The following is a 27,472-nucleotide window of genomic DNA, read 5'->3' on the forward strand; positions in this document are numbered from 1 at the left end:
TGTGGTTCCCGGCACTGCAGCTCAGTATGCTCGGAAAGCACTTATGAAAAAAGTGTCTTTCAGAAAATGGCTGCCCCCTATACGGAAGACAGTTTTTTTAAACAGGGTTTCCTATGGGGCAGCCATTTTCTTGAAGACACTTTTTTCATAAGTGCTTTCCGAGCATACTGAGCTGCAGTCCACAACGGAGGTACCGGCACGGGGTAAGTCGACACGGGGGGGGGGGGCGCCGACACGCGGGGTGGGGTGGGGGGGGCGTCGACACGCGCGGGGGGCGTCGACATGCGCGGGGGGCGTCGACATGCGCGGGGGGGCGTCGACATGCTCTCGGTCGACACGCGAGGGGGGGGGGGGAGCTGCACGGAGGGGAGGGCTGAAGGCTGCACTGGCTTTGACCCTGTATTTGGAAAGTTTCCAAAAACGGGTCTGCCAGTGTCAAAAAATCGGCACTTAAACGGTAATATACCGTTTAAGTGCTGCGGTGTGAAAGGGGTTTTATCTGGCAGACCCGTTTTTGGAAACGTTTCCAAATACAGGGTCAAAGCCAGTTATGCGGTCTGAAAGCAGCATAACAGGCCCATACTTAGGACAAGCGGGCATGTACTGAGGCTCAAGGAAAATAAATTCCGTACTGAATTAAGAAGAGGATTCTTCACCATTAGAGCAGTAAAATTCTGGAACTCATTGGGGTGGTTACAGCAACTACTGTTAATTAATTTAAATCAACATTTTTAACCATTAAGGGAATCCTATAGATATGACTTTCTCAGGTCAGTAGTTACACGTCAGATAGGTTGAACTCGATGGACTAATGTCTTTTTTCAGCATTAATTACTATGTTACTATGGCTTCGATTTTATTTTTACTATATAGTCAACATCGAATCAAAAAAATTCCAGCTGCATTCGATGCCGATGTGTGGTCCATGGCATCGAACTCGAATAGAAAATTATAGTGTGCAGGCAAGACCATATAGTACAGATCTGCCAAGCAGCTGTGGCGGCTGGCCACACCCCATCTGGTGAGTCCTCTGTGGCCCAGACAACACTGTTGAAATTTATGTATTATTAGTTATCAAATCATTGTGTGCTGTGATTGGGGCAGGAATGGAAATGCTTACATCCAAATTCCATGTGACAAAGAAGGTATGAAATTTTGGAGTGAGATAAAGTGGATAAATGATTTTATCAAATGACTTTGATCTTCCCTGATCTTTATTATATAGCGCACTGTGCTTTTTATTATATATTGTGTTGTACAGTATATTGTGTTTCAGACTTTACTACAAAGAGCTCCATAAAATTCTACTCACTCACACAATTCCCCCGGTGCGACTCTCAGCAATAGTAACACCATGGTGCGATAATCACCTACATTACCCCATGTAGACCCCAACTAACAATACACCCTAGTAATTAATCGGCAGACACTCACCTATAGAAACCCCACAGTGGGACCCGCTGAGGTTGATGTTGCTCTCCGAGATAGCTGCCATTCTGATCTGATCAAATGCCCTGGTGAAGAACGTGGCAAAAGCACTGGCAAAGGTGACAGTACGATCTCGAGTTGCACAGCCAACGGCAACGCTCACCTGCACAATACATAACATCAAAACATGGATATATATGCATTCTAGTATAATATACAACTTATATTTGCATACAAAAAAAACCAGTCAGTTCTGATGGTATTACTTAAAAAATTGGTGAGTTGCGTTCTGAAATCATCACAACAGAGAGTTGCTTGTTGTGCCAAGTAAATAACCTCACCGTGCTGAAATGTCTACATACCATGTTTTGTTCAGCGATGTAACACTCAATGAAACGGTCTGGATGTTCCTTCTTAAAGAGTTCTGAGAAGGTGGAGTTCTTAGTGTCGCCATCCAGGGCTACGACTCTATCATTAGCGTGGCCCAGCTTAGCTAGTGCCAACCCGTATGCCTTGCGAGTTGCAATCTGAAAAAGAACTTTATTGTTACCACAATGTATTGCCAAAAACACAAAACCTGTAAGTGCATTGATTCCATAAGAGTAATCAATACAATGTGGCCTATGGAATATTATATTATAAGCCAGAGGTTCCAAAATGGAGTACTTTCAGGAGTAACACAGGTTGGTGGCCAGGGACCAAATCAAATTAGTTCTGGTCAATGTAATAGGCAAACCCAGTGCTGGTGCCAATCACAAAGTTGCCATGAGCCAGGGCCTAGCAGCTGTGTTTGACTTCATGCAGCCATCACTTGCACCGAGTTGCCGGCCCCAAAATTGCTGCGTCAATGCCTTGTCGCCACCCTCTGCGGCTATTAAACTGGTTTTCGTAATTCCACTGCAGTTTTGGGGCTCGCGCACATGCACCAGCATCTGTGCATACCCCGATTGCTGAACAGCGATTTTGGGTAATCTACTTATGGACAAGAGTTCTATGACAGGTGAGCAAAATTTACTTAATATATTCATTTTTGCTGAATTTCTCAATAAGAAACTTTTGGCCTAGGGGTGCTGTACAAAAATGATAATTCGGTACTTGTTTCCTAGCACGGCGCCCATCGTGGGCCATCGCATACCTTAAGTTAAGGTATGCGATGGACCCGACCAACGCGATTTTGGGCTATTTTTAGCCTTTTTCGCATTATAATGGCATGCGATGCGACCGACGCGACCAACGTGATTTAACATTGAATGCATTGTAATCAATGTTAAATTACTATGTAAAATCGGGTCCATTGTATGCCATTATAATGGCATACAATGCGAACCAATGCGATGGACCCGATTTTACATAGGGAACAGTGTTAAATGGGCCAATATATACCCGATTTTTTATTGTATACCCACCCTGATGGGTAATTTGTATGTCAAATGTCCCCCATTGTTAACGCCACCCCACGATGAACGGCAACCCAAAGCGTGGGGAGCGCAGCGAGCCCGTGAGGGGCGGCGGTACGCGTCCTCCGACCTTTTCATACCCCGACTATCCACGTCGGCATGGAGTTGATTTTATATAGTGTGGCAAACACAGCGAGCCACCGTGCCTGAAGCGTGGCGAGCGCAGCGTGCCCTGCGAGGGGAAGCGTAATACCTGTGAAGTAACGCGCGTCCCCTCGCGGGGCTCGTTGCGCTCGCCACACTTCGGGCTCGGTGGCTCGCCACACTATATAAAATCAACTCCATGCCGATGTGGATAGTGGGGGTATGAAAAGGGCAGGGGACGCGTACCGCCACCCACGCGGGCTCGCTGCGCTCGCCACACTTTGGGTTGGCGTTCATTGTGGGGTGGCGTTAACAATGGGGGGGCATTTGACCCATCAGGGTGGGTATACAATGAAAATTGGGGTGTGGGGGGCATTTAACATTGGCCCCATCGTAAAACCGGGTCTCAGGGACCATTCTACATTGGTTCCAATGTAAAAATCGCGTTGATCGCATCGCATGCGATTTGGTTGCATGCGATCGACGCGATTTTTTAGGACCCAATGGATACAATTAAAATCGCTGGCGCCGTGCTAGGAAACAAGTACCGATAATTCTCTAAGGCTCAGTGATTCAACACAGTTTGGGAACCACTATTATAAGCTATATAACAATAATCTACCTGTTCATGGTGCTGGGAAGTATTTCTATCTGTACAAGCAAATGTTGTGAAATGTATATCTTATCTGGATAAATGATGACAAATTCAGCAGGTACCACTGTTAAGACGGCTACGGTATTAACAAATTCTAGTGAGAAGAACATTGTTTCACTATGCAACTACTAGATGGGTACTTTAGTAATTATGGAGAGGTGTATCCAGCTTTGGAGAGAGATAAGTGCCATCCAATCCACTGCTAGCTGTCATTCTTTATAGCACAACCTGTAAAATGACAGATGCTGATTGGCTGGTATGTTATCTGTCTCCAAGGCTTGATATATCTCCCCTATATCATAGATTAGGTACAGTATACGCTTTGTACAGTGTGCACTATAATGCATCTCATGCACCTTTTCTCCCAACTTGTAAGTAGAAGGAGGCAGTTTAATATTCTTAATGTTGACAACGGGTGCATCTTCCACAGGGAGCGCTGGGGTCAGTTTCTTATTGTTTTGGATCTTGCTTTCAATCTCATTGATAGCTTTGTCAGCTAAGTCCTTGGGGAGTGGCTTCCCATGCCAGCTTTCCTTGTCTTCAACACCTGCAATAACAAAACAACTAAAGTCAAAGGAGGATAATCCACCTGAGAACCACCCAGGACACATGAGTCCACTGGAACAGAGGAGAAGCAGAGCACCCATAATACAGTACCATGGGGCAATGGCGGCTATTTGGGCTATCAATTTTGCCTACATAGTGAAAATCAATAGCAAGTTAGTGCAAATCGAATCATGTTTGCCCGCACTCGATCCTGATTCCGTTCCGTGCGCAGCCACGCGGAAAGTAGAAATAGTCTCTGCAGGTCTATTTCTACAATTTTGGATTGAGGGCCATGCTGCCCCCCCCCCCCCCCCCTCCCCCCCGGACCTTCCCTCCCTCCCTGCCAGAACCCCTTTGGGTCCCAGCGGTGGCTGAAATCGAATCAATATCAGCGGTCGCCGGATCATCTCATGTATACACACCATTAGATTGATGATGCAATCCATCTAAGCAATGAGTGCACTCTACCTGTAATCCCTTTGCCTTTAAAGGTTTTGGCAATGATGGCTGTGGGCTGGTTCTTCACGGTACTGAATGCCTTACACAGCTCTTCCACACTGTGACCATCCACCACAACCGTGTGCCACCTAGAACACACAGGTAATATAACATTAGTAGCGGAAGCTTTAACGATCACTGGGGCAGATGTATTAAGCTTTAACAAGAGATAAACCCAAGGGTGATAAGGAGAGATAAACGTCCAGCCAATCACCTGCTAACTGCCATGTTACAGCCTGTGTTTGAAAAAAGTCAGTAAGGAGCTGATTGGCTGGACATTTATCTCTCCTTATCATCCTTGCATTTATCTCTTGTTAAGTCTTAATACATCTGCCCCAATGTATGAAACAGTAGATGTGACATGTAAACAAATGAAATTATGACCTATCACAATCTATAAGTGTATCAGCACTTTAATATTGTGTGCATATGTTAAACCTCTACTATAACACAAAAAAATGTATATAGTAGTAAGACGTGAAGTAAAAAGGCAGGACATTATACTACAGTACTACAGTGAAGGATCATGGCCTGTGCATATAACTGCCCAGAGACACGCCATTGTTTTACATGAGGAACACACGTTACTTACCCAAAGGCCTCACACCGCTTCTGGTAGACCTCTACTTTGTGCTGAAGTGGGGCGGGATCACTTTGTCCAAGGCGGTTAACATCGATGATGGCCGTAAGATTGTCCAACTTGTACAGACCAGCAAAACTCATCGCTTCCCAAACAGAACCTTCTGATGTCTCTCCATCTCCAAGCAGACAGTATGTTCGGTAACTGCAAATGTTACACAATAAATACAAGTTATATATTCAGAATTACTTTATTACTTTATTTAAATCATCAGCAGACTATGGGTAAAAAAACTACACTTTACTAAGAACCTTACGAAGAAAATTATAATTATTATTTTCGCTAGTATGCTGTATCTCTCTACAAGATTTGATATATCTCGCCCACTATGTGAATACAGGTCGGGTATCCCGTATCCGGGCATCCCGTATCCGAATTATTCCAAAAACCGTGGTTTTTTGGAAAAAAAAAATATTTTTTTTTTCTCCCCCCTAACCCTCTTTTAATACTTACCAAGTCCTCCGGCGTCCATAGCAGGCCTTCAGCATCCTCTCCGGCGTCTCCAGCGGTCCCAGGAGTGCTTTGCGCGAGTGCACCATCACCGGCGCGCCTGGGAACTTGCGCAAAGCACTCCTGGGCCCGCTGGAGATGCCGGAGACGGTGCTGGTGGCCTGCTGTGGACGCCGGAGGACTCCATGGACGCCGAGGGACCATCGGGGACCCACCAGGGGCAGGTAAGTATGGCTAAAAAACAATTATTCCAAAAACCGGTATATTCCCTTATCCGGAATGCTCGTGGTCCCGAGCTTTTCGGATAAGGGATACTCAACCTGTATTATCTCCAATAACTGGCAAACATTTAATTGCAGGTCAGACCTAAAAGGGCTGATTCAGATTAGAATACAAGTCTATCTTACAGATGGAATAGCAGGTTTCAGCAAGTGTGCATGTATTAGAGGCAGGGGAGCTCGTACCTACGGGTGTGGTATAGGGTTCCGACAGTCAGGATCCCGACAGTCATTAGCCCGACGTCGGGATCCCGCCACCTATTCTATTCTCCCTCTATGGGGGTCCTGGACCCCCACGAGGGAAAATAGCGGTTGGACGTCGGGCACCTGTCTGTCTGCGTTTTGACAGTCGGGATCCCGACGTCGGGTAAATGACTGTCGGGATCCCGACTGTCGGGACTGCGTCCTGCACCCGTACCTACGGGAATTCAGAGGTTTACACATATCACATTCAATTCTGTGTGTGTGTGCTGGACATTGGCATGTAAGATGAGTACACATTGAGAACGACATCGTTACCAATGGGACAGGTGGGGTAGCAGGCATCTGCAAGTGCATACACAGGGGTAATGAGCCTTCTTTCATTGTTCTGCATGTACAGATGATGGAGGACATCGCTAACGACCCGTGGGAGCGTGCATAGTTAACGATATAATGTTTTGTGCACAAGAGATCTGACTGGTTTTCTATGGATTACTTGCACTGGGAATAACGTACAAATGTGCACTGATACAGATAATGGCAACTTTGACAAGTGGGTGGATGGGGGCAGGGTGTTGGCACTGATGCGCATTTACTTCTGAGCAGACACTGCATACATCGCTGAATTAGCCCAGTACCAGTGCTGCCATAACTGTGATTGTTATTTGAACTTCAGTATTAAACTATAAATAATTTTATACACAAATGATTCTGATGCTGAGCTGAAGTTAATCCAGAATGTGCAGGGTAATTTATGCTCACAAAGAAAATAGATCCATATGCACCAATGCCCACATGCGTATCTGGTGTATGCACCTTCTATGACCAAAGAGGCAGGATGGGGGAAGGGAGGTGTTGGTATAGTAGGGTGACCAACTCATCCCTTTAATCTGGGACACATATTAATTACACAGGTTCTGTGGCTGGCTTTCACCTGGTTTTAAACTGCCACACCTCAAGACTCCATTTCACCTGGTTTTAAACTGCCACAGAACCTGTGTAATTAATATGTGTCCCGGATTAAAGGGATGATTTGGTCACCCTAGTGTATAGAAACACCATTTTCAGGCTAATACAGCATATGGAGACCTGCAGAAACTAGAATATGCCCCTATTGGTGGTGAATTACATCCACCTGATACATAGAGGGCAGGAGTAAATACAATCTCATGATAATGAACCAGGAACAATTGTAGGCAATGAGGCACCTTGAGATATAGGGCCTTATTCAGATTTCATCGGTACTGCGCGCATTCGCACGCAGTACCGATGTTGTGCGTCTGCGCATGCGCAGGCGTGTTTCTGCGCATGTGCAGGCGCATGGTGCGTGCACCCACGGCGACCTTTCGGGTCGCCGGGTGCACGCACCCATGGCAGCGAGGGGGGCGGAGATGGGCGGGGAGCGCCGGGCTGCCCCATTACCATATGGGAACGCCCAGCGTTCCATGGGTGTTTCCATGAGAACGCTGGGCGTTCTCATGGTAATGAGGCAGTGACGCGGGTGTGTGGGCCGGGTAGCTGACATCACCGGATGTCAGCTGCCCGCCCATATCACGCCAGCGTGCACGCTAAACTAAGTATCTCAAAAGTCACTTATATAAGCGTGCACGCTAAACATCATTCGATGGTCGGTGACCATCGAATGATGTGGGCGGTCACCCCAGCAAAGCGAATGGATGTTTATGCAAAACATCCATTCGCTGCTGTACGGGCGAAGCCGCACTTTGCTGGGGCGGCGAGGGGGCATGCGTTCGCCGGGCGGGGTATTGCTAGCTTTGGTTTACAGGTTATTTAGCACCTAAATGCTATATTAATAGAGCCAAGATGGGCCTATACTAATCTAAATTTTACAGATGTTGGCTTGTAATACTGATGCTTTCAATGTCTAATTAGCACATTATGTAACAAAGATTTCTCATAAAAAAAAGGAGTAAGAAACCCGATGGTTTGTATTCTTCCGTTTGGAAATAAATCTCAGCCAGTTCCAGCACTAAGTTCAAGTGAGGTAGAGAAAAGGCGGGAAAGTTATCAGTGACTGCGAGCCGCTGCCAAGGTGCAGCTCAAACAGACACTCCTTAGTATACAATTGCAGAATCCATTTCCTCAGGAGTTATTAACCCTTTGAGTGCCAAGTGAATTTGTCAAAATAGGTGTTTTTTATTTATCATAATGACCTGTAATGTTTATCTTATATAGGAAATATAATATTTTCTACACAACATTTTACATTTGAATTTATATAACAAGTGTGAGCAGCGCTGGCATTTTTAGCCGATATTTTGCGCATCTATCACAGAGATGTTGGCACTCAAAGGGCCAGATGCACTAAACTTCGAAAGTGATAAAATGGAGAAAGATAAACAACCAGCCAATCAGCTCCTAACTGCTATGTCACAGGCTGTGTTTGAAAAATGTCAGACAGGATCTGATTGGCTGACTGTTTATCACTCTCCATTTTATCACTTTTTGAAGCTTAGAGAATCTGGCATCTAGGGATAAAGAGATATAAATGATTGCTGTGGGAGCAATTTGCTGGGGGACATTTCAAAGAGAAGTCCCTAGAATTGAGATGTGGGAATGTACTATTTATCAGTGGATCTGGGATGACAACAGTTAAAATCTGCGTTAGGCCTTCAGAATTATCCGAATGAGCTAATGCTTGTGGCAATGGTGTGGACACATTGTGCCGTCAGGGGGATTGTGCGGCACTAGAAATAATTGCACTGTTTCAGCAAGTTGCTGTGCAAGATGAATGTTAGGTAAAGATGGAGCCCCAGCAGGAAAGTGAGAAGCCAGATTAATGGTGATACATTACAGGCAGATGGCACTGTAATATAATCTACACCTTCAGTTTTATAGGGAAATTCAGTATCACTCGCTAAGCAGCGGTCCTTTGCTGCTTAACTCCACCCACCGCATGTCCGAACGAACCCACCGCATGTCGGTAACATGCGAGGTATGTGTATGAGAACACAGGAGAAATCATTTGATGGTTGCCTTTGCAAATAAATTATTTACGAAACGCTAGGACCAAGACTGGGCGGGCGGCTGATGTCCTTTGACATCAGCATCCTGCCCCCCGGCAGGCATTGGCCCACCTACGTTCCCAGGGAAATACCCAGCGTTTTTATGGGGATGTTCATAATACGCTAGGCAATAAACTGATCTGGCCCTGTGTCTGCCCTCGACTCCCTCCCCGCAGCGAATGGCCGGCGACTGTGTAACTCGCCAAAGCCATTTGCTGCCGGGGTTTGCACATGCGCAGAAATGCCATGCACCAACCCGGACCATTGGTGCTAGGGACGAATTTGCATCGCTACAAGCATTCCTGAATCGCCCCCTAGGTGTACAAAAGTTTTGATACATCCCACACTCCATAGCCTGCATACCGGCATCTGTGATCTAAGCTTCAAGGACAACAGCTCTCCCGGTAACAGCTGTCGCTTGCGAATAGAGTACTTTATGAGATGCTGTTGCCGTCGATTATGCAGCTGCACCGGCGAGTTTTCTTTTATGTCGTTTTTTTTTAATACTGGCACGTCAGAACTGCGGTTACGGGGTCTGCATCATATATATAGTCTGTATCACATATATTCACTGTGGACTTTTTTCTAATACATATACACAGTTTTGTGGGGTTTGACCACATACTTTGTATAATTTAATCCAGAGCACGGGTCAGTGTACTCATCGCACACGAGTGTGCTAATACAAGTCGTTCTCAGCGGATGAAAACAGACAATGTTACCTGGCTTTGTCAAAGTATTTTCCAGTGTAAGCCATCCCAGCGGCTGCGCCCAGCCCCTGTCCCAAAGATCCTGTGGCCACATCTACGAAATCTTGTTTCTGCAACAGAAGCATTAATCGCTGTTACTGTACCTGTTATAATGTGCAGTGTGTTTTCTAGACAACAAGTACACACGGCCATTGAATATAGTGTCCAGAATAACATTTGTAACAAAGCTATATTTTTGTACTTTTTCCTAGGTTTAGTGGCAGTGGCTGTGCTATAGCATTCACCACTGAATCAGCCTCATAACTAGTCCCATTAGAGTATCACCGTTGTTGCAGGGGAATTGGTACAAAGTCGCAGATTAAGAAAAAGATATGTGGTGTGATTCACCGTTCCATTGTTCCTGACCTTTATCGTCAGCCATTTTCCAAAGGTTAGCATCTCATTTGCCATTGACACCCACTGTATTACATATAAGATGTATATTTTTCACAAAATCTCTATGGCAATAAGCAGCATCACGTGACTTTGATGCAAAGTCCGTGGCCGGCCACAGAGAGGTGTTTGGTGCAATTTGACAATAAGTGTACTGTATGTGGACACATCTATAATGAACGCTGAAACTGGATAGTCTGCACTGTTACTAAATATGGGCCACGTGTATTATGCCTTAACAAGTGAAAAAGTGGAGAGTGATAAAGAGAGATAATGTACCAGTTAACAAGCTCCTAACTATCATTTCTCAAGCACAACCTGTAACATGGCATATAGCAGCTGATTGGCTGATACTTTATCATTATCCACTTTATCACTTGTTAAGGCTTAATACATTTGAGCCTACGTCTTTTTAAGTAGATAATAACATTTAATATAAAGGGGTAGATGTATGAAGCGGTGATAAGGGAGGAGAAGTGAGCCAGAGGAGAAGCTGCTCTGTATAATTTTATATTATGCAAATTATAGATGTTATTTCAGTGCTGATTGGTTGCCATGGGCCACTTCTTCTCTGGCTCGCTTCTCCTCCCTTATCACCGCTTCATACATCTACCCCAAAATGCTGGAAATGGAGCCAAATAGTATGTAAATCAGTAGCTTCAACAAATAAAATACTCTTGTAATATTGTAACATGGCCTATTCTTTACTACAAACAATACAGTATGATTATTTTGCATTTCTCACACAAAATACATGCATACATCAAGTATTACAAATGTTAATGGTACAAATGAGCTAAAACTCAAAATATCAAACAATAAAATGATGTTTTCAGTTATGTATATATAATGCCACGTATAAGCCACAAGTAACTATGGGATCTGATGTACTGGAATAGCAAAGATTGGCAAAGATGCAGCATCAGCATTTATATAAGCCGCAATTCATGCCAGCTGCTGTAACTATGAAGGGCCCCAAGATGGTGCTGCTAACCCTTCATTTTCTACTTAAGTAATCTGTGGTGATGATGATCAATTCATGAAGTAATGTTGTAAAGTGTAGAACACAGAATTCTTAGCAACTAGTTGGAAGAGGGACGAAATGGGCCATATTGGAGATTCTGGTCTCTAGGATCTAAGCCATTCATGGCCTTGCCACAGTTTTAGTGTTCCCTAATAGCAAAACTGTGGCAAGGCATGATGGGACTTGTAGTTTGACAACAGCTGGAGGACCATAGCTTGGCCATGCCTGATCTAAACCATTCGGAAACTGCAAAACTATTGCTTCTATCACAGATGTCGCATATTGGATTTGTCCCTAGATCCAAAAAATGAGGGCCACGACAAGGCATCCAGATGAGGCCACAGCAGAAATGTTGGTCCACCAGCTCCCACTTGTTTATTTCATTCTACATAGTCTCATGTTTTGTACTGAGCGCTTCAGGTGGATTCTTGCCCAATAGAAAACTGCGACCGGGCGACATACACACACAAGCTAACATGGACGCTGAATTTGCCTAGTACACACCGGTACGGGATGTCCCTCCAATATAGAGTCGATCTTCCTCAGGTTTAGCAGTTCTGATACAGGCAGAAAACCGGCCTCTGCCCAGGCTGCGTACAGAATTGGTGCCGCATGACCCTGAAAGGAGAAAAATAGTCCGTGAGCTTGACGTTCCCATGAAATATAATCTTTCTTGAGTTTTAGAAGAGACAAAACAATGCTAAGGATCCTTGTAGAGCGTGTGTGATGGGCTAGGTGTGAGCGTACATGTGTTATCATTCACATGTGGGCCTTGCTGGGATTCAACATTGCTGAGACTTTCCCACGTAATCTGTCTAGTAGCAAAACGTCACTACAGCTGCACAACGGCCACAATACGCAGGGAAAACACTTGTAGAGATCAGCACGGGAACGCTGGATGCTTCCGAAGTGGCCAATACTGAGAGCAGCAATATAAATACTGCGATCATAAATAGTATGCAGATACCCCCCATATAATAAGTTACAGGCATCTATGTGATCACCTCCCCGCCCAAGAGAGCAGTGGTTACCACTAGTAACAGCGCTTACACGACCCTGTGCATGTGGAGAAGGTGCAGAAGATGGTATGATTACTCAATGCACCCAACTTTACACATTTTGTTGCTCCCCTCTTGCTGCCCACTAACTGTAACTCAGCCATTGGATAGCAATGGCAGAAATGCGTAAATCGCTCTTAGCTGCTGTATATGGGGTTTTGGATGTGAATCCACAAACTGGTCTGCGCTATTGTTTGAGCAGCCCAATATGATAGGTAACTGTGGGGGTTGCTAAAAAGCAGAATATATCGGACGCTTGTAAAAATAATAAAAGGAATTTTGCAAAAAGGAGATTTTTTTGCGGCGGGGAGAGATAGGAGTGAGAGAGATAAAGTCAACCAGATGGTTGATGGGATTTTTGGGGGGTGCTGTTTGTAAGAGGGAGGGAGATACAGATAGAAATGAATAAAAATAAAATGAAACAAATATTTAACAGTAAATGAAAAATAAAAAATAAAAATTAAATGATAAATACAAATAAATGAATAAAATAAAATAAAATAAAAATAAATGAAATAGATGCAAACAAACTAAAAATGATAACAATAAATGAAAAATGAAGATAAATAAGTAAATAAATAAAAAATAGATAAATAAAAATAAATATAAATAAAATAAAAATAAAAAAAATAAAAATCATGATGCTTTATCAAGGATCAATCATCCTTGATAAAGCATCTACCCGATGTGAAACGCGTTGGATGTGTACCTAGGAGGGACCAGAAGATCCAGCAGAACCAGCCGCAGCCAAGTTTCCACAGCCGCTACAAGCCGCCGCTCTGCCGCACGCTAAAGCTACCCGACAGAAGCCGGCATATACTAGCGCAGGACCCGTGCCGCCCGCTGCCGCCTGGAGCGTCCAAATAAACGGACCCCAGGCAGGACTAGTTAGGGTAAGATAGTTATACAGGACTGTTCCCCTCCTTACCTACTCAAACAAAGGATTTGTAAACATGCCGCAATAATTTTTGTCTGTCTGTCATTTTATTTTTTCTATTTTTATTTTTATTTTATTTATATTTATTTTTATTTATCTATTTTTTATTTATTTACTTATTTATCTTCATTTTTCATTTATTGTTATCATTTTTAGTTTGTTTGCATCTATTTCATTTATTTTTATTTTATTTTATTTAATTTGATTCATTTATTTGTATTTATCATTTAATTTTTATTTTTTATTTTTCATTTACTGTTATATATTTGTTTCATTTTATTTTTATTCATTTCTATCTGTATCTCCCTCCCTCTTACAAACAGCACCCCCCAAAAATCCCATCAACCATCTGGTTGACTTTATCTCTCTCACTCCTATCTCTACCCGCCGCAAAAAAATCTCCTTTTTGCAAAATTCCTTTTATTATTTTTACAAGCGCCCGATATATTCTGCTTTTTAGCAACCCCCATTCACCCGACGTCGGGATTCACCCGACGTCGGGATCTCGACTGTCAAAACACCGACAGCTGGGTTCCCAACAGCCACCTGCTATTTTCCCTAATGGGGGTCCATGACCCCCATAGAGGGAGAATAGAATAGGTGTCTCGCATAGCGAGCCACCGTGCCCGCAGCGTGGCGAGCGCAGCGAGCCCGCAAGGGGCTTAATTGTGCTCACCATGCTGTCTGGGTCCAGCCAGTCGGGATCCCGACTGTCGGACCCGTGTACCACACCCGCGATATACAGCCACCTTCATACTTGTGTGTGACTAAGAATCAGGCCCTTACATACCTTAGACATCACAAAGCGGTCATTGTTGGGGTTCCTGGGATCCTGAGGCTTATACTTCATTGTGTGGAAGAAGAGCACAGACATGATTTCGGCTGCGCTGCAGCATGATGACGGGTGCCTAGGAGGGGGAATAGAACATGTCAGCAGATTTGCAGTCAGCTTACTACAAGAACCTTCACTCCTATCTTCTCAGTTCATAGTGATAACAATGGGCATAACAACAGCCGTCATGCAGGTTTGTACACACAGAGCACCCATATGCCATTAGCCTACTTACCTGGGCATGTGTCTGCTCCATAGAGGAAGGCCCATAGACTCTCCATAACAGAGTTACCCAGGCTAGTGACCCTGCATGTTTCATTATATCACCACTGTTATACCACTACATATATGTATATAGGCCAGTATGTGCCTACTGCCACTACTATATGTGGAGTGTGTTCCTGTTTATCCGCACACCAGATTCTCTAAGCTTCAAAAGTGATAAAGTAGAGAGTGATAAACAGCCAGCCAATCAGCTCCTACCTGTTATTTTTCAAACCCAGCCTGTGACATGGCAGGTAGGAGCTGATTGGCTGGTTGTTTATCACTCTCCATTTTATCACTTTTAAAGCTTAGAGAATCTGGCCTATGTGCATCGTGTACCTGCTGTACATATCTCCCAACATTTTAATTTGTAGTTTCGGGACCTTGCACATCTGAAAAGGGGTGGAGCCTCACTAGAAAGGAGGTGGAGCCTCAGGGCACCCCCATTTACATCACTTTGGGGGCGTGCCCAGTGGTCTCTGAGATGTTGGGTTGCCCCCAGGCTCTCCCTGCACTGTGTATAGATGCTGTGACCATCGCACAGCATCTATCAACCCAGTGACAGTGCTCACCCTCCATCCAGGTGCGATAGTGGTACAGTCCCAGAAAAATGAAACCGGCTGGTAAGTATGCCGCTGCATAATCCCTGTTATCTGAAACACCTGTTCTTCCTGGTAATAAACCAAGGTACAGGTAAAATTATCTATCATGTGGGCGGTGTATGGTATGGCGGCCCAACAGTTGGGATTCTGACGGTGAGTATACCAACATTGGAATCCCGACCGCTGGTACTCCGACAGCCCCTTGCAGGCTCCCTCGTGGATCCACATAAGGGAGAATAACCCCTGTCAGTCGGGATCCCAATTTCCGATGTAGGTATACTGACCATCGGAATCCCGATTGTTGGTCCATCATCCGGCACACGTGGACTTACCTCCATCATACAGGGCTGGCATGTATATCAATTCCTATAGGATCTGCCAATAATTGTTTTATTAATTAATTACAAGCCATTCAGATGCTCATGAATCAAAAGCTGTGGACAGTATGATATCCTATTGTCCTTACTGTCAATCATTTTTATATTTCAGTGTGACAGGATTGTGGAAGAGGGAAAGCAAATGAAACTCATTGGACAGTAGATGCCATATTTTACCAATCAATAACCGATAACTAGGAATTACCCACAAAGTCAGGGTAAGGCATGCCATGTGCTGCATAATCTCTGCCATATATAAAAGCTGACTAACCAGGTTAGAAATTATGGGGGTTATTCAGGTTGATTTGCAAGGATGACTTGCTCATAATGGCCTGCGGATGGATGTTACTCATCCATTCGCAGGCCAGGGGGAACCTCCCACATCTTTTGATGGTCGCCGACCATCGAAAGATGTGGAAGGTGCACGCATATGTAAGGTTGCTATGCGTGCATGCTGGGAAGTAAATGGGCGGGCAGCTGACATCCGGTGATGTCAGCTGACCGCCCCACCCCCACCCGCGCCATGGGTCTCATTAGCATGAGAACGCCCAGCATTCTCATAGGAACGCCCATGAAACGCTGGGCGTTCCCAAATGCTAATGGGGCCACCCACCCCCCCCCCCTCTCTCCGCGCCCCTCTCCGCCCCTGGCCGCTGTTCTGGGTGCGTGCACAAGGCGAACATTCTGTTCGCGTACGCAGAAATGCGCAGTACAAAAACATCGGTCCCCGTGCGAAAGCAGCCCTGCTGCGAATCAAAAGAATAACCCCCTATGTTTCTTCTGCGAATCAAAAGAATAACCCCCTATGTTTCTTCTGCCAGTAAACTAACCTTTCCGGGGCTTTATTGTGTCCCTACATAAGACTGTATAAAATCTCCATGCATGTTAGAACTTAATACATGCTGCAAATACTGATTACTCATCCTTACAGTGCTGAACAAATGTTAGCTCAGAATTGGCACACGTACAGCTGTTACTCAGGTTCACATAAAAGAATGAACTCAGGATTCTACATGCAGCCAACAATCCCAGTCCTGCACACTCATACTTAGCCCGCTTCTAGTGCTGCCTTCTCTTGACAGGCTGAAATAGGACAAGTATAGGGAAAAATATCACCTTTGTCACCACAAAATAACAACACCACGGGTGAAATGTAATAGGGTGAGAGATTCAGAAAGTGAGAGAATCGCCATTTTTTTTTAAAGCGGCAATCATTTACACTGCAAAATCAAACTGGTTGTGTAGTGTCAATGATTGCCGATTTAAAAAAAAAATGGAGATTTCTAACCAAATCTCTCACTTTCTGATTCTCTCATCCTATTAAATTTCCTCCCAGATGTCTGTAAAATATAATCAGTATCTTCATATTATCAATAACAGTAATATCTACACTAGTTACAAAAATATCTGTTATTTGTAAAAATATAAAATAACTTTTGAATGTAACATTTGTTGCTGGCGTCAGATACAAAACAGGTAAATAATAAATTTTTAATACACATAAATTGTACATTTTACAAGAATTTGACAATCTACATGTTAGATTTAGCTTTGTACTGGATTACAGTGTCTATGTACTAAACTTTGGAGAATACTTTGGGGATACCTAATATTTGCAGCTAACCCCCAAAAACAGGTGTTTTCAGAGAATTAGCCGCAAATATTATATGATAAATGGGCCTCTCTAGATGTACATTTTTTGTTAAAAGCTAACCTCTTAGATTAGGCATGTCCAAACTGTGGCCCTCCAGCTGTTGTTAAACTACACATCCCAGCATGCCTTGCCACAGTTTTAGCATTCCCTAATAGCAGAACTGTGGCAAGGCATGATGGGACTTGTAGTTTCACAACAGCTGGAGGGCCATAGGTTGGACATGCCTGCAATAAATTAACTAGAATTATAGAGATTTGATGGCAGATAAAATTGCCCTTGTTCGTAAGTACTGTACCTTTCTTCTATGCATGAATGATGTGTATTTAATTATTTTTTTTGCTTATTGACGGGGCACAAAGGCAGGTTCCGTGATGTGGTGAATGTGGCAGATCTGCATCGTGCAGGGGGTGAGAGGGTTAGAGTTGGGTTGCAAGCAGGAAGGGTAAGGGCAGGCATGGCCAAACTATGGCCCACAAGCTGCCTTGCCACAGTTCTGCTATTAGGGAATGCTAAAACTATGGCAAGGCATTTTGGGATGTGTAGTTTCACAACAGCTGGAGGGCCACAGTTTGGACATGCCTGAGTCTTATTGTGTCAACAGTGCAGATAGGAAACTGGTAATGTCATAACAAGTGACATAATGTGGAATCACTGTAATCGCTTACTCGCTTAGTAATATCTGTGTGTAACAGTGCAAACGGCTATTCCCCTTATGCATCCTTTACACAACAGCCACTGTGTCATAACAGGAACCAAGTTCCACAATGTGGTGTTTGAACACTGAGCATTGTGCTAATCATATTGGTTCATAGGTGCTAACATTGCACCAAGAATTCCAGTGGCATTAGCAAAGAACACTCAGGCTGACAGAGCTGTTTTCGGACAAGGCGAGTAAAGATTGTTTACAGGCCTGACTACCCACGAGGAATGGGGGAATGCCAACTCATCACAATCTAAAGCTACAAGGACATAATTCATTTGGTGTTATTATTAAAGAAAAAAACAAGGCCTAAGCCAGGCATTCCCAACCTCGGTCCTCAAGGCACACTAGCAGCGCAGGTTTTGGTGATATCCAGGCTTCAGCATAGAAGGATACCTAAATACCTAAATAACTGAGTTACTGATTCAGGGCCAGATGTATCAAGCTTCAAAAAGTGATAAAATGGAGTGATAAACAGCCAATCAGCTCCTATCTGTCATGTTATAAGCTCGGTTTGAAAAATGACAGGTAGGAGCTGATTGGCTGGCTGTTTATCACTCTCTATTGTATTACTTTTTGAAGCTTGATACATCTGGCCCTAAGTCACCTGTGCTCAAGCATGGATATCTCTAAGCGTGCACTGTTAAGGGCCTACACATGTAGATCCAGTTCGCTCAGAACGCTCAGCACACAGCGCTGCACATTGATGTGCAGCTGAATGATCTGTCAGGGACAGTGTTCTCTGGTAAGAACGCTGGCCCTGACACCTGGCAATTATAGATTTAACCCGCATGGCGGAGCCCCATGAGTGCGAAGACCAACCATCGGACACACATCAGTTGTTTGTTGAAACTTAAGGAACCCAAATGCCCGCCCAGCATGAAGTAAGACGCCGGAGCTGGTTTAACTTCATACGATATTGCAGTCGCAAGCTGTGACACACCTGCATTTGACTCGCTACTCCCCTGTTACCACCATTAAATGCTCCTTGCTCACTCTCTTTGCAAATAAATCTTGAGTGCAACCACCATAAGACCATTGCGACACATGCACAAAACAATCGTTTCACTCTGTACAAAATCGACACAGCATACATCACTGAATCAGGCCCAAACAACATTATTTTTATGCATTTGTGTATCGATCAAAATAAATCTATACCCTACTAACAGGAGAGGAACAAAACTGAGGTCAGAACAAATAATAAAGTGCTTATCAATACATTGAGGCATGAGGCATAAAGTGCTTCAATGAGGTCACTGCTTCAAGTGAAGATTACATTAGTCCAGGGGTTCCCAATCTTTTTTGAATCACGGCGAACTAGAGTATCAGATTTTTTTTTCACGGCACCCCTATGCCAAAACAAAATTAATTAGATTGGGTTTATATACGATTCCTAGGGTCAGTTATGTGGTAAAGGGCAGGATTTGCTTCTGTTTGTACACATTTTATGATTGGCAGCCACCAGCACTGGTTTTGCTCATAAATAATTAACCATTAATAATTGGAGTTGGTCCTGGACCACCAACCCAGGGCACCCCTGCATGTGTCCCGAGGCACCCCAGGGAGCCACGGCGCACAGTTTGGGAACCACTGCATTAGTCCATTGTAACCTATTGTTTACAGATTGCACATTTAGGCAGAAGTGCGTTTTCCTGAAACGTTCCCCAGCAATGGCCTACACGTATGCATGGGCAGTGGGATCGTGCATGGACATGATTCCCACTAACATCATAGGGACGAGGATCTATTGATAAATAGATCCATATATATGTATATGTATGTATCTCTTATATATTTGGCACATCTGTCACTCAAAGTGTGTCTGGAGCTGTAACGCTGGGTTGTGGACTTCCATCTTAATTTATGATTGTCATCACCTGGTTTTAAACAGGGTAATTGATAAGAAAGGTGTTTAAGCACAGGTGATGGTAATCCATAAATTAAGAAGAAAGTCCAGAAACAGAGCAATGTGTCCCTCCTGGAGAGGGTCATGTGTTGATTTTTTCTTGTGGCAAATCGCGGCACCCCCACGACCCCACTCCCACGATTTGCAGCACACCCCCCGCAATTCACGGCACCCCCGGGCACTCCCGCGATTCGCGGTGACACCCCCCCCCTCCTGCTATTCGCGTCACCCCGCGACCCCCCCTCCCAAGATTCGCGCCAAACCCCCGGCCCCCCCCTCCCACGGTTCACGGTGCCCCCCACGACCCCTACTAGTGCGATTCCCCACCCCTGACCCCCCCTCCTGTCATTGCGGCAACCCCCCGCGACCCACCCTCCCGCGATTCACTGCAACCCCCCGCGCCCCCCCCTCCCACAATTCGCGGCACCCACACCCCCCCCCACGACCCCCCCTCCCGCAATTCACGGCATCCACCCACGACCCCTCCTCCCGTGATTCGCGGACACCCCTCACCTCCTCCCTCCCCCCCACCCCCGCACGCGATTCACGGCAACCCCAGGATTAAATGGCACATGCAAAACACTGGCACGGCTATGGTCGACAATGAAAAAGGTTGACATGAGTTTTTGAAGATTTATTTTTCTTTTTTTTAATGTTTTCATATTCATTCTCATGTGTCGACATGGACACCGATGAAGTGCCACACTTATGTCAACATTTACATGTGTTGAACTTTCTGTGTTGATTTTTTCTTGTGGCGATTCGCGGCACCCCCCACGACCCCCCTCCCGCGATTTGCAGCACACCCCCCGCAATTCGCGGCACCCCCGGGCACTCCCGCGATTCGCGGCCCCACCCCGTGACACCCCCCTCCTGCGATTGCGGCACCCCGCGACCCCCCCTCCCACAATTCGCGCCAACCCCCCGGGCCTCCCCTCCCGCTGTTTACGGTGCCCCCCACAACCCCCCTACCGCGATTCCCCACCCCTGACCCCCCCTCCTGTCATTGCGGCAACCCCCCGCCCCCGCGACCCACCCTCCCGCGATTCACTGCAACCCCCGGGCCCTCCCCCTCCCACAATTCGCGGTACCCCCCCCTGGCCCCCCCCACCCCCCGCAATTCACGGCATCCACCCACGGCAGCACCCCTAAGCCCCTCTTTAGTCCCCCGTATACTCACACACCCCTATCACTACCCAGCTTCCTGCTCTCCTGAACCGTAACTTCCACCACTGGGGAGTCGCTGACGCTGTTTTGCCCACATGCCCCTATCATGCCTCATAGCCCAGCCTCCTGCTCTCATGCACCCGAACTCCCACCCAGTAGGAGGATACACTGACTAAGGACCACCATCCTGTACTCCTGTACTGCCACGCTGGACCCTCACCCACTGGCAGAAGCTGCACAGTATCTCCCAACCTCCTCTAGGGGGGACTAACCCCCTTATGCCCACACACCCCTATCACTACCCAGCCTCCTGTTTTCCTGTGTCGTGACCTCCGCCAGTGGGGAGCCGCTGACTCAGAAACACCCTACTATACTATTGCACACACACACCTAAACAACACGCACACACAGCCCCCCCACACCCACAAATGTCACTGTACCATCCACACTATCAATGTACATCTTACTCTGTAACCGCTTTTTAATTAAACAAAACAATACACACCCCCTTCCACATCATATGCTCTCTATTTAACACATTTCACCTATAACTCAAGTTGCAATACAGGCCATCTTTCATACAATTCTAACCATCTTTTTCATATACAAATGTTCAAAAATTAAGGGGGCGCAGCCCCTTACGACGGTGTGAAGAGCGCCCGTAGGGCGCGATGAATCACCTAGTATATATATATATATATACAATCTTTGGTTGTTCGGCACTCTGTATAAATGTACAGCTACGTACCGGTGCCTTCCTGGATGCTGGACTATGTAGACAAAATCCGGGGGACCTTGATGGGGTTACCCCAGGAAAGGAGGTGGCATTCAGACGTCTCAGTGCCACCTCCTTTCCTGGGGTAACCCCATCAAGGTCCCCCGGATTTTGTCTATATATATATATATATCATACCTCCCAACTTCTGGCCGGAGGAAATAGGGACACTCGCCGAAAAGGGGGCGGGGTGTATGCAAATGAGGGCGCGGCTTATGCTAATTAGCCGCGACCTCATTTTCATACGAGAATAGACGCTGTGCGCATGCGCACAGTGTCTATTCTACTAGATTGGGGGTCTCCCAACTGTCACCCCCCCGCAGCGGGACAATGCCTGCCGCGGGTGGGACAGCGGGACAGGACCCGAAAATCGGGACTGTCCCTCTAAAATCGTGACAGTTGGGAGGTATGATATATATATATATATATAACACAAGCTTTCCTGGCACTCATCCGAAATAGCAATGGTAGAAAATGAAATAAATCAGCCCAATACAGTGGGTGCTTAGCCAACGTTTCGGGTCGTGGACCCTTTATCAAGACATCATGTCTTGATAAAGGGTCCATGACCCGAAACGTTGGCTAAGCACCCACTGTATTGGGCTGATTTATTTCATTTTCTACCATTGCTATTTCGGATGAGTGCCAGGAAAGCTTGTGTTACATATTTCTTCCTCTCGGAATACCGGGGCACCTTCCAAGTTGCTTTTCTCAAGTCTGAGTGCCGAGTGAATTGTTCAGTATATATATATAAGGGACTCCTTCAAATTTAAATAACTTGCACTGGTGCCCTCACAGCAAAAATAGCAGGTATATCAATCGGAGGTGCGGCACTCAGTTATTCAATACAACACAACAATACAGTGTCTTCAACTTCACCGTTTCGGTGCTTTATATGATTGACTATGAAGTTGGAGACACTGTATTGTCATGATTTATTGAATAGCTGAGGAGCAGATGTATTAAGCCTGATAAAGTGATAAAGTGGTGATAAAGTGGAAGGTGATAACACACCAGCCAATCAGCTGTCTTTAAAAAATGACAGTAAGCAGTTGCTTGGCTGGTGCGTTATATCACCTTCCACTTTATCGCCATATTATTACCAGGCTTAATACATCTGCCCCTGAGTGCGGCACCTTCTAGGGTTTGAGTTTCAACACTGTTGGTACAGAAACACTATTTCTTAGGATTGCAGCCTCTGATAATGTGTCTCTTCTGCTTATCTGCTTCTTTCAAAATAATCACCTCAAATTTCAAGTTAACTTCCTTCATGGTTTTGAGGTGAACTTCCTGACACAATACGGAAGAGGTTGGCTCATAATTCTATTGACTAAGCTACTAAACCTAAAACAAGTTACATTACAAATAAACGGTTGTGATAGATGGTTTTCACAATAAGAAGCACTATGCCTAAAGTATATTAAATTATAGGAAAACATTTCCACTGCTGCTCATATCATTATGCTCCTCGTCACTGGGTGGCATGTGTACTGGAAGAAGCACAATTTGGCATATTGTTGACTTCTGGCACTACAATGTGACATATAATCTGGGGCACTGTGTGGTATAATGTGAACTAGGGCACTACTAAGATGCAAAACAATAGGGCACCACTATAGTTCATAAAAGGATCTAGGGCACTACTATGCGCCAGACAATTAACAACTGCTGCTGATGGAAGCATCTCTCTTAAAAGGGGGAAGTGGCCCCTTTCAAATATTGCTACGGGGCCCATAAAGTTCTGGCTATGCCACTGCAACTCGTTATCCTGTTTAGCGCTGCTCCTCACAGTGGCCCTTATTCTGGTTGAGTCGCAAGGATGTGAAATTCGTAGCCTTGTGAGTCTTCCAGATGCCGCCCGCCCCCCCTCGCACAGATTTGCATAATCATCCATTCGCAGCCTCGGGTGACCATTAATGATTTCTCCAGCGCTCACAGATCTGAGACACCTGTCTGTGATCTGAGAGTGCCCTGTGTGGGAAGCAGGCAGCTGCCCGCCCTCCACACCCGCGTCACCGGGCGATTTGTATGGGAACTCCCATGAGCGAGCGGGAAGGCAAACATGTAGTACGCCGTGCCCACTCGCACCATGCATCTGCACCTGAAATCTCACAGAAATGTGTCTGAACATACACAGGCTCAAAACATCGGTCCCCCATGTGGATGCGCAGGGGACCAATCAAATTAGAATAACCCCCTTTGAGTGTATATTGAGCCTCCTAGCCTATGTGTGTGTAGCTATCGCTAGACAGCAACAGCCAACAAATGCTGCTATTCATGTCATTTTCGATAAGCTGTGTACACATGGAGCAATATGACCGCTGGCAATATATTGCTCAGTGTCCCGTTTTCATCTGCGACCAGAGATGGTCGCTGATGCAAATGTCACACTGCCGGGAGAAGAGGCCGGGGAAGTCGCTGGTCTCAGGAGCATGCTCCTCCAACCAGCGACCATTAGGGGGCGCACACTCCAATCGCTGGCAATATGGTCGCTCAGCGACCATATTGCCAGCGATTTTTTTGCCCGTGTGTACGCAGCTTTACTCTAATTTACTAATCTCTCGGCCGATCTATAGAACGTTGCGCTGTTCCAGTTACCAAGATAAATGGAAGGTGAGACAGCAGCCAGTACATAGTGTGGGCATACACAAGTTTGTTTGGCAATAAACAGGTAAAGTTTTACACTAGGGTTACAAAATACATGATTATACAGCTGTGGAACTATAAGTACCAGAAAACCCTAACAGCAAAAATACTTCTAGTCCCTCAAAGTGTTAGGCCTGCAGATTGGGGCATTTAGACCTAGCCTCCTGAAGTCCTGTGTTTTCCCTGCCCTGGGTGATGCAGCTGTATGCATCTGAATGGATACAGAACACAGAGGGATTTCTACATAGTGGGTGTGTCTGGGATACGATAGGCTGATCTGCTTGAGCAGGACAGTTACAGAAGCTGGGAGATGGCGGTGGCCTCAGGGCACCTGGCACACTGGCGTACCATAGGCATCTTGAGTTTGTTATTCATTCGCTCTGACTGCTATTCTGTGTAACAAAAGCAGAACATTATTGTCCTTTGGTCCAGAAACCATTGCTGCTTCAGACTGAGACACATGGTATGTATCTATTGTTCTACAGGGGGGAAATGATGTGCCTTTGGAGTTAGAGCCTTCAGCACTGCTACACAATAAGGAGGTGATTCTGATTATCGAACGTCCCCGTGCGACCGATGCTGAAGCTCTGCGCATGCACATATTCACTTATGTGAATGTGCAGGGCTTCTATGCGGGTTCCTTAGGAGACTTGTACAGTGCTCGCAAAGTGGGGGGCATGGAGGAGGCGGGCAGGGGGCGTTCGCGAGCACTAGAGAAATCATTAGATGGTTGGCGACCATCAAAAGATTTTGACCCACACGCTAGCCTACAAAATGGGTGTTTAGGCAAAACATCCAATCGCAGTGCAGCGGGTACATTTGCAAGGCGCCGGTTGGCGCACGGCGTTGCAAGGCTCTGTAAGCAGTGAATTAACGATGCTTAGCGAACCAACCAGAATGACCTCCTAAGTCTCAACTTATTATATGAAGATCTAGAGGGCTTATTATGTGGTCATGGGCTATTTATTCCTAATAAATCAAGCCTGACACTAATACCCCTTTCACACTGACAATTTTATCCTGTGTTTTTGCACATGGACGCGCATCAAACCGGGATTTAGTGAAAAGGTGTGAAAGGGTCTTGAAAGAACATTCCGGGATGAGCATTCTGGGATTTCTCCCCAGGCCATGACCTGGGTAGATTCCGGAATCGACACGGGATGACGTCAGTGTGAAAGATCCCGTACCCAGAATTGGGTAGACGGGACTTTAAAAAAGCTGCTGATTGGAGCTTTCTTGGGCTCACAAATGCTGATGTCATCTTTCTGTGCCCTGGAAAGCGGAAGAGAAGCCCTGGGCAGCGCAGTTCAGAGCAGAAAGGCATCATGGCTACCTGGACTGACTAAGAAGTGAGAGAGCTCCTGAGCATAAGGGGTGTGGAGGAGATAAAAAGCCAAATCACCGGCACAGTAAAAGATGCAGTTGTTTATAAAAACAATGCTGTGAGCAGGCCCCACCCCTCCCTTTGCTTGACTACCTATTGTGACATCATCTATGTGCACCAGAAAAATGTCCATTTCTAATGACATGCATATGTATTTGCAGGGATTTCCCGAGATCAGTGTGAATGGGGCTGTCCTGGGTTGATCCCAGGTCTGAGTGCAGTGTAAAAGGGTACTGTCCCTGGAAGATGCCATTTTTAATTGGTATTCCCACCAAATTAGATCATATGATAGGTCTATTAGTGGGTAAGCAGTCACTGGGTAGACAATGTCTAGGTCCACAGTCCACAGTCACTAGGTAGACCACTAATGGTCGGCAGTGACATGGTGGACAAAAGGTCGTCACAAGCTTATGGCTGACATAGACATGGTCAACATGAAAAAGGTTGACATGCGTTTTTCAATTTTTTTTTTACCCCCCAAAAAAGTGGTATTTCATACTTTACTATCCAAGTGGGCATATAATAGTGTGCCAAGCATAGCAAGCCATGCCAGGGGACATATCAACATGTCAACATATGTCAGCATAGACACAAAAACCTTGAAAACTCATGTCAACCTTATTCATGTCAACCATAAGCTTGTGTCGACGCTTTATCAATGTCAACCTTGGGTATGTCGACCATTTTAAGGTGTCCACCTAGTCACTGTCAACCGTTAGTAACTGCCGACCTTGCTGGTTCGCTAACGTGGAGAGTGATAAACAGCCAGCCAATCAACTCCTGTCATTTTTCAAATCCAGCCTGTAACATGACAGCTAGGAGCTGATTGGCTGGCTGTTTGTCACTCTCCACTTTTTGAAGCTTGATACATCTGGCCCTTAATTTCTCTCCAACCTTGGCTACATATTTAATTTTATCCTAGTTATTTCTTCTAGACTAGGTGAGCTAAAATCTATTCTAAGGGGGCAATACAACTATAGGCGCAGTTGAATCGCTGGCAAAGGCCCCGCATCTCATACCTCTCCACTTTATCACTTTATCACTCTCCACTTTATCACTTTTGAAGCTTTATACATCTGGCTGAAAGCACCAACCAATCCGCTGTCGTTTTACAGTCTGTGTTTGAAAATGTTAGCAGCTGACTGGTTGGCACTTTATCTCTCTCCAACATTTGCTCAATACCCCTGAATGTGTGCATCCAACAAGGGGGTTAGCACTGACCATTATTATAATAATAATAATAATAATAATCTTATGTATATAGCGCTTTTCTCCCATAGGACTCAAAGTCGCTTAAAATACATATACTCATAATAAGAACGCATTCTGCCAGGACCAAGAACTTTTCGGAACAGATCTTGGAAATTGGCTGGCAGACAATTTCTAGGTGGACAATCAATAGGTTTAAAACATATGGTCGACATACATATGATTGACATGGTCAAAAGGTGGACATAAGCTATAGCCTTCGGGAATGGTAAAGTTTGCAGAGAGCAGCGGGCCACATGGCCGTAAGCATGGTAAGCGAAGTGAGCTATATGTAGGTACGCCGTACGCGGTACACCACTCGGGGTCTATGTTCTCTGCAGTCAACAGTGACACCCAAAAAAACGTGATGGGGGGGGGTGGTGGCATTCCATAGCAGGACGCTGGTGAAAGCCGTCAACTCGGATGGCAATACCAGCAGATGAGCGGCGGTGGCCGGTGATGATGGGGGAGCGCGCACCTGTCCTCACCG

The 27,472-nt window shown here is 45.5% G+C and overlaps 1 protein-coding gene across 1 annotated transcript in view; it reads right to left on the reverse strand.

Moving 5' to 3' along the window:
* TKT (transketolase) overlaps positions 1 to 27,472 on the reverse strand; it is a 38,778-nt gene that overhangs the window by 9,424 nt on the left and 1,882 nt on the right. Inside the window, exons 2-9 of the mRNA XM_083156186.1 lie at positions 14,215 to 14,332; positions 11,934 to 12,047; positions 9,986 to 10,083; positions 5,261 to 5,452; positions 4,639 to 4,757; positions 3,981 to 4,171; positions 1,791 to 1,955; positions 1,435 to 1,591 (exon numbers count right to left, since the gene is read on the reverse strand). Coding sequence (XP_083012312.1) covers positions 1,435 to 1,591; positions 1,791 to 1,955; positions 3,981 to 4,171; positions 4,639 to 4,757; positions 5,261 to 5,452; positions 9,986 to 10,083; positions 11,934 to 12,047; positions 14,215 to 14,332 — 1,154 coding nt within the window. The remainder of the gene's footprint in view (positions 1 to 1,434; positions 1,592 to 1,790; positions 1,956 to 3,980; positions 4,172 to 4,638; positions 4,758 to 5,260; positions 5,453 to 9,985; positions 10,084 to 11,933; positions 12,048 to 14,214; positions 14,333 to 27,472) is intronic.

The sequence above is a fragment of the Crinia signifera genome, chromosome 8 (genome assembly GCF_055691185.1).
Source record: "Crinia signifera chromosome 8, ASM5569118v1, whole genome shotgun sequence".
NCBI lineage: Eukaryota > Metazoa > Chordata > Amphibia > Anura > Myobatrachidae > Crinia > Crinia signifera.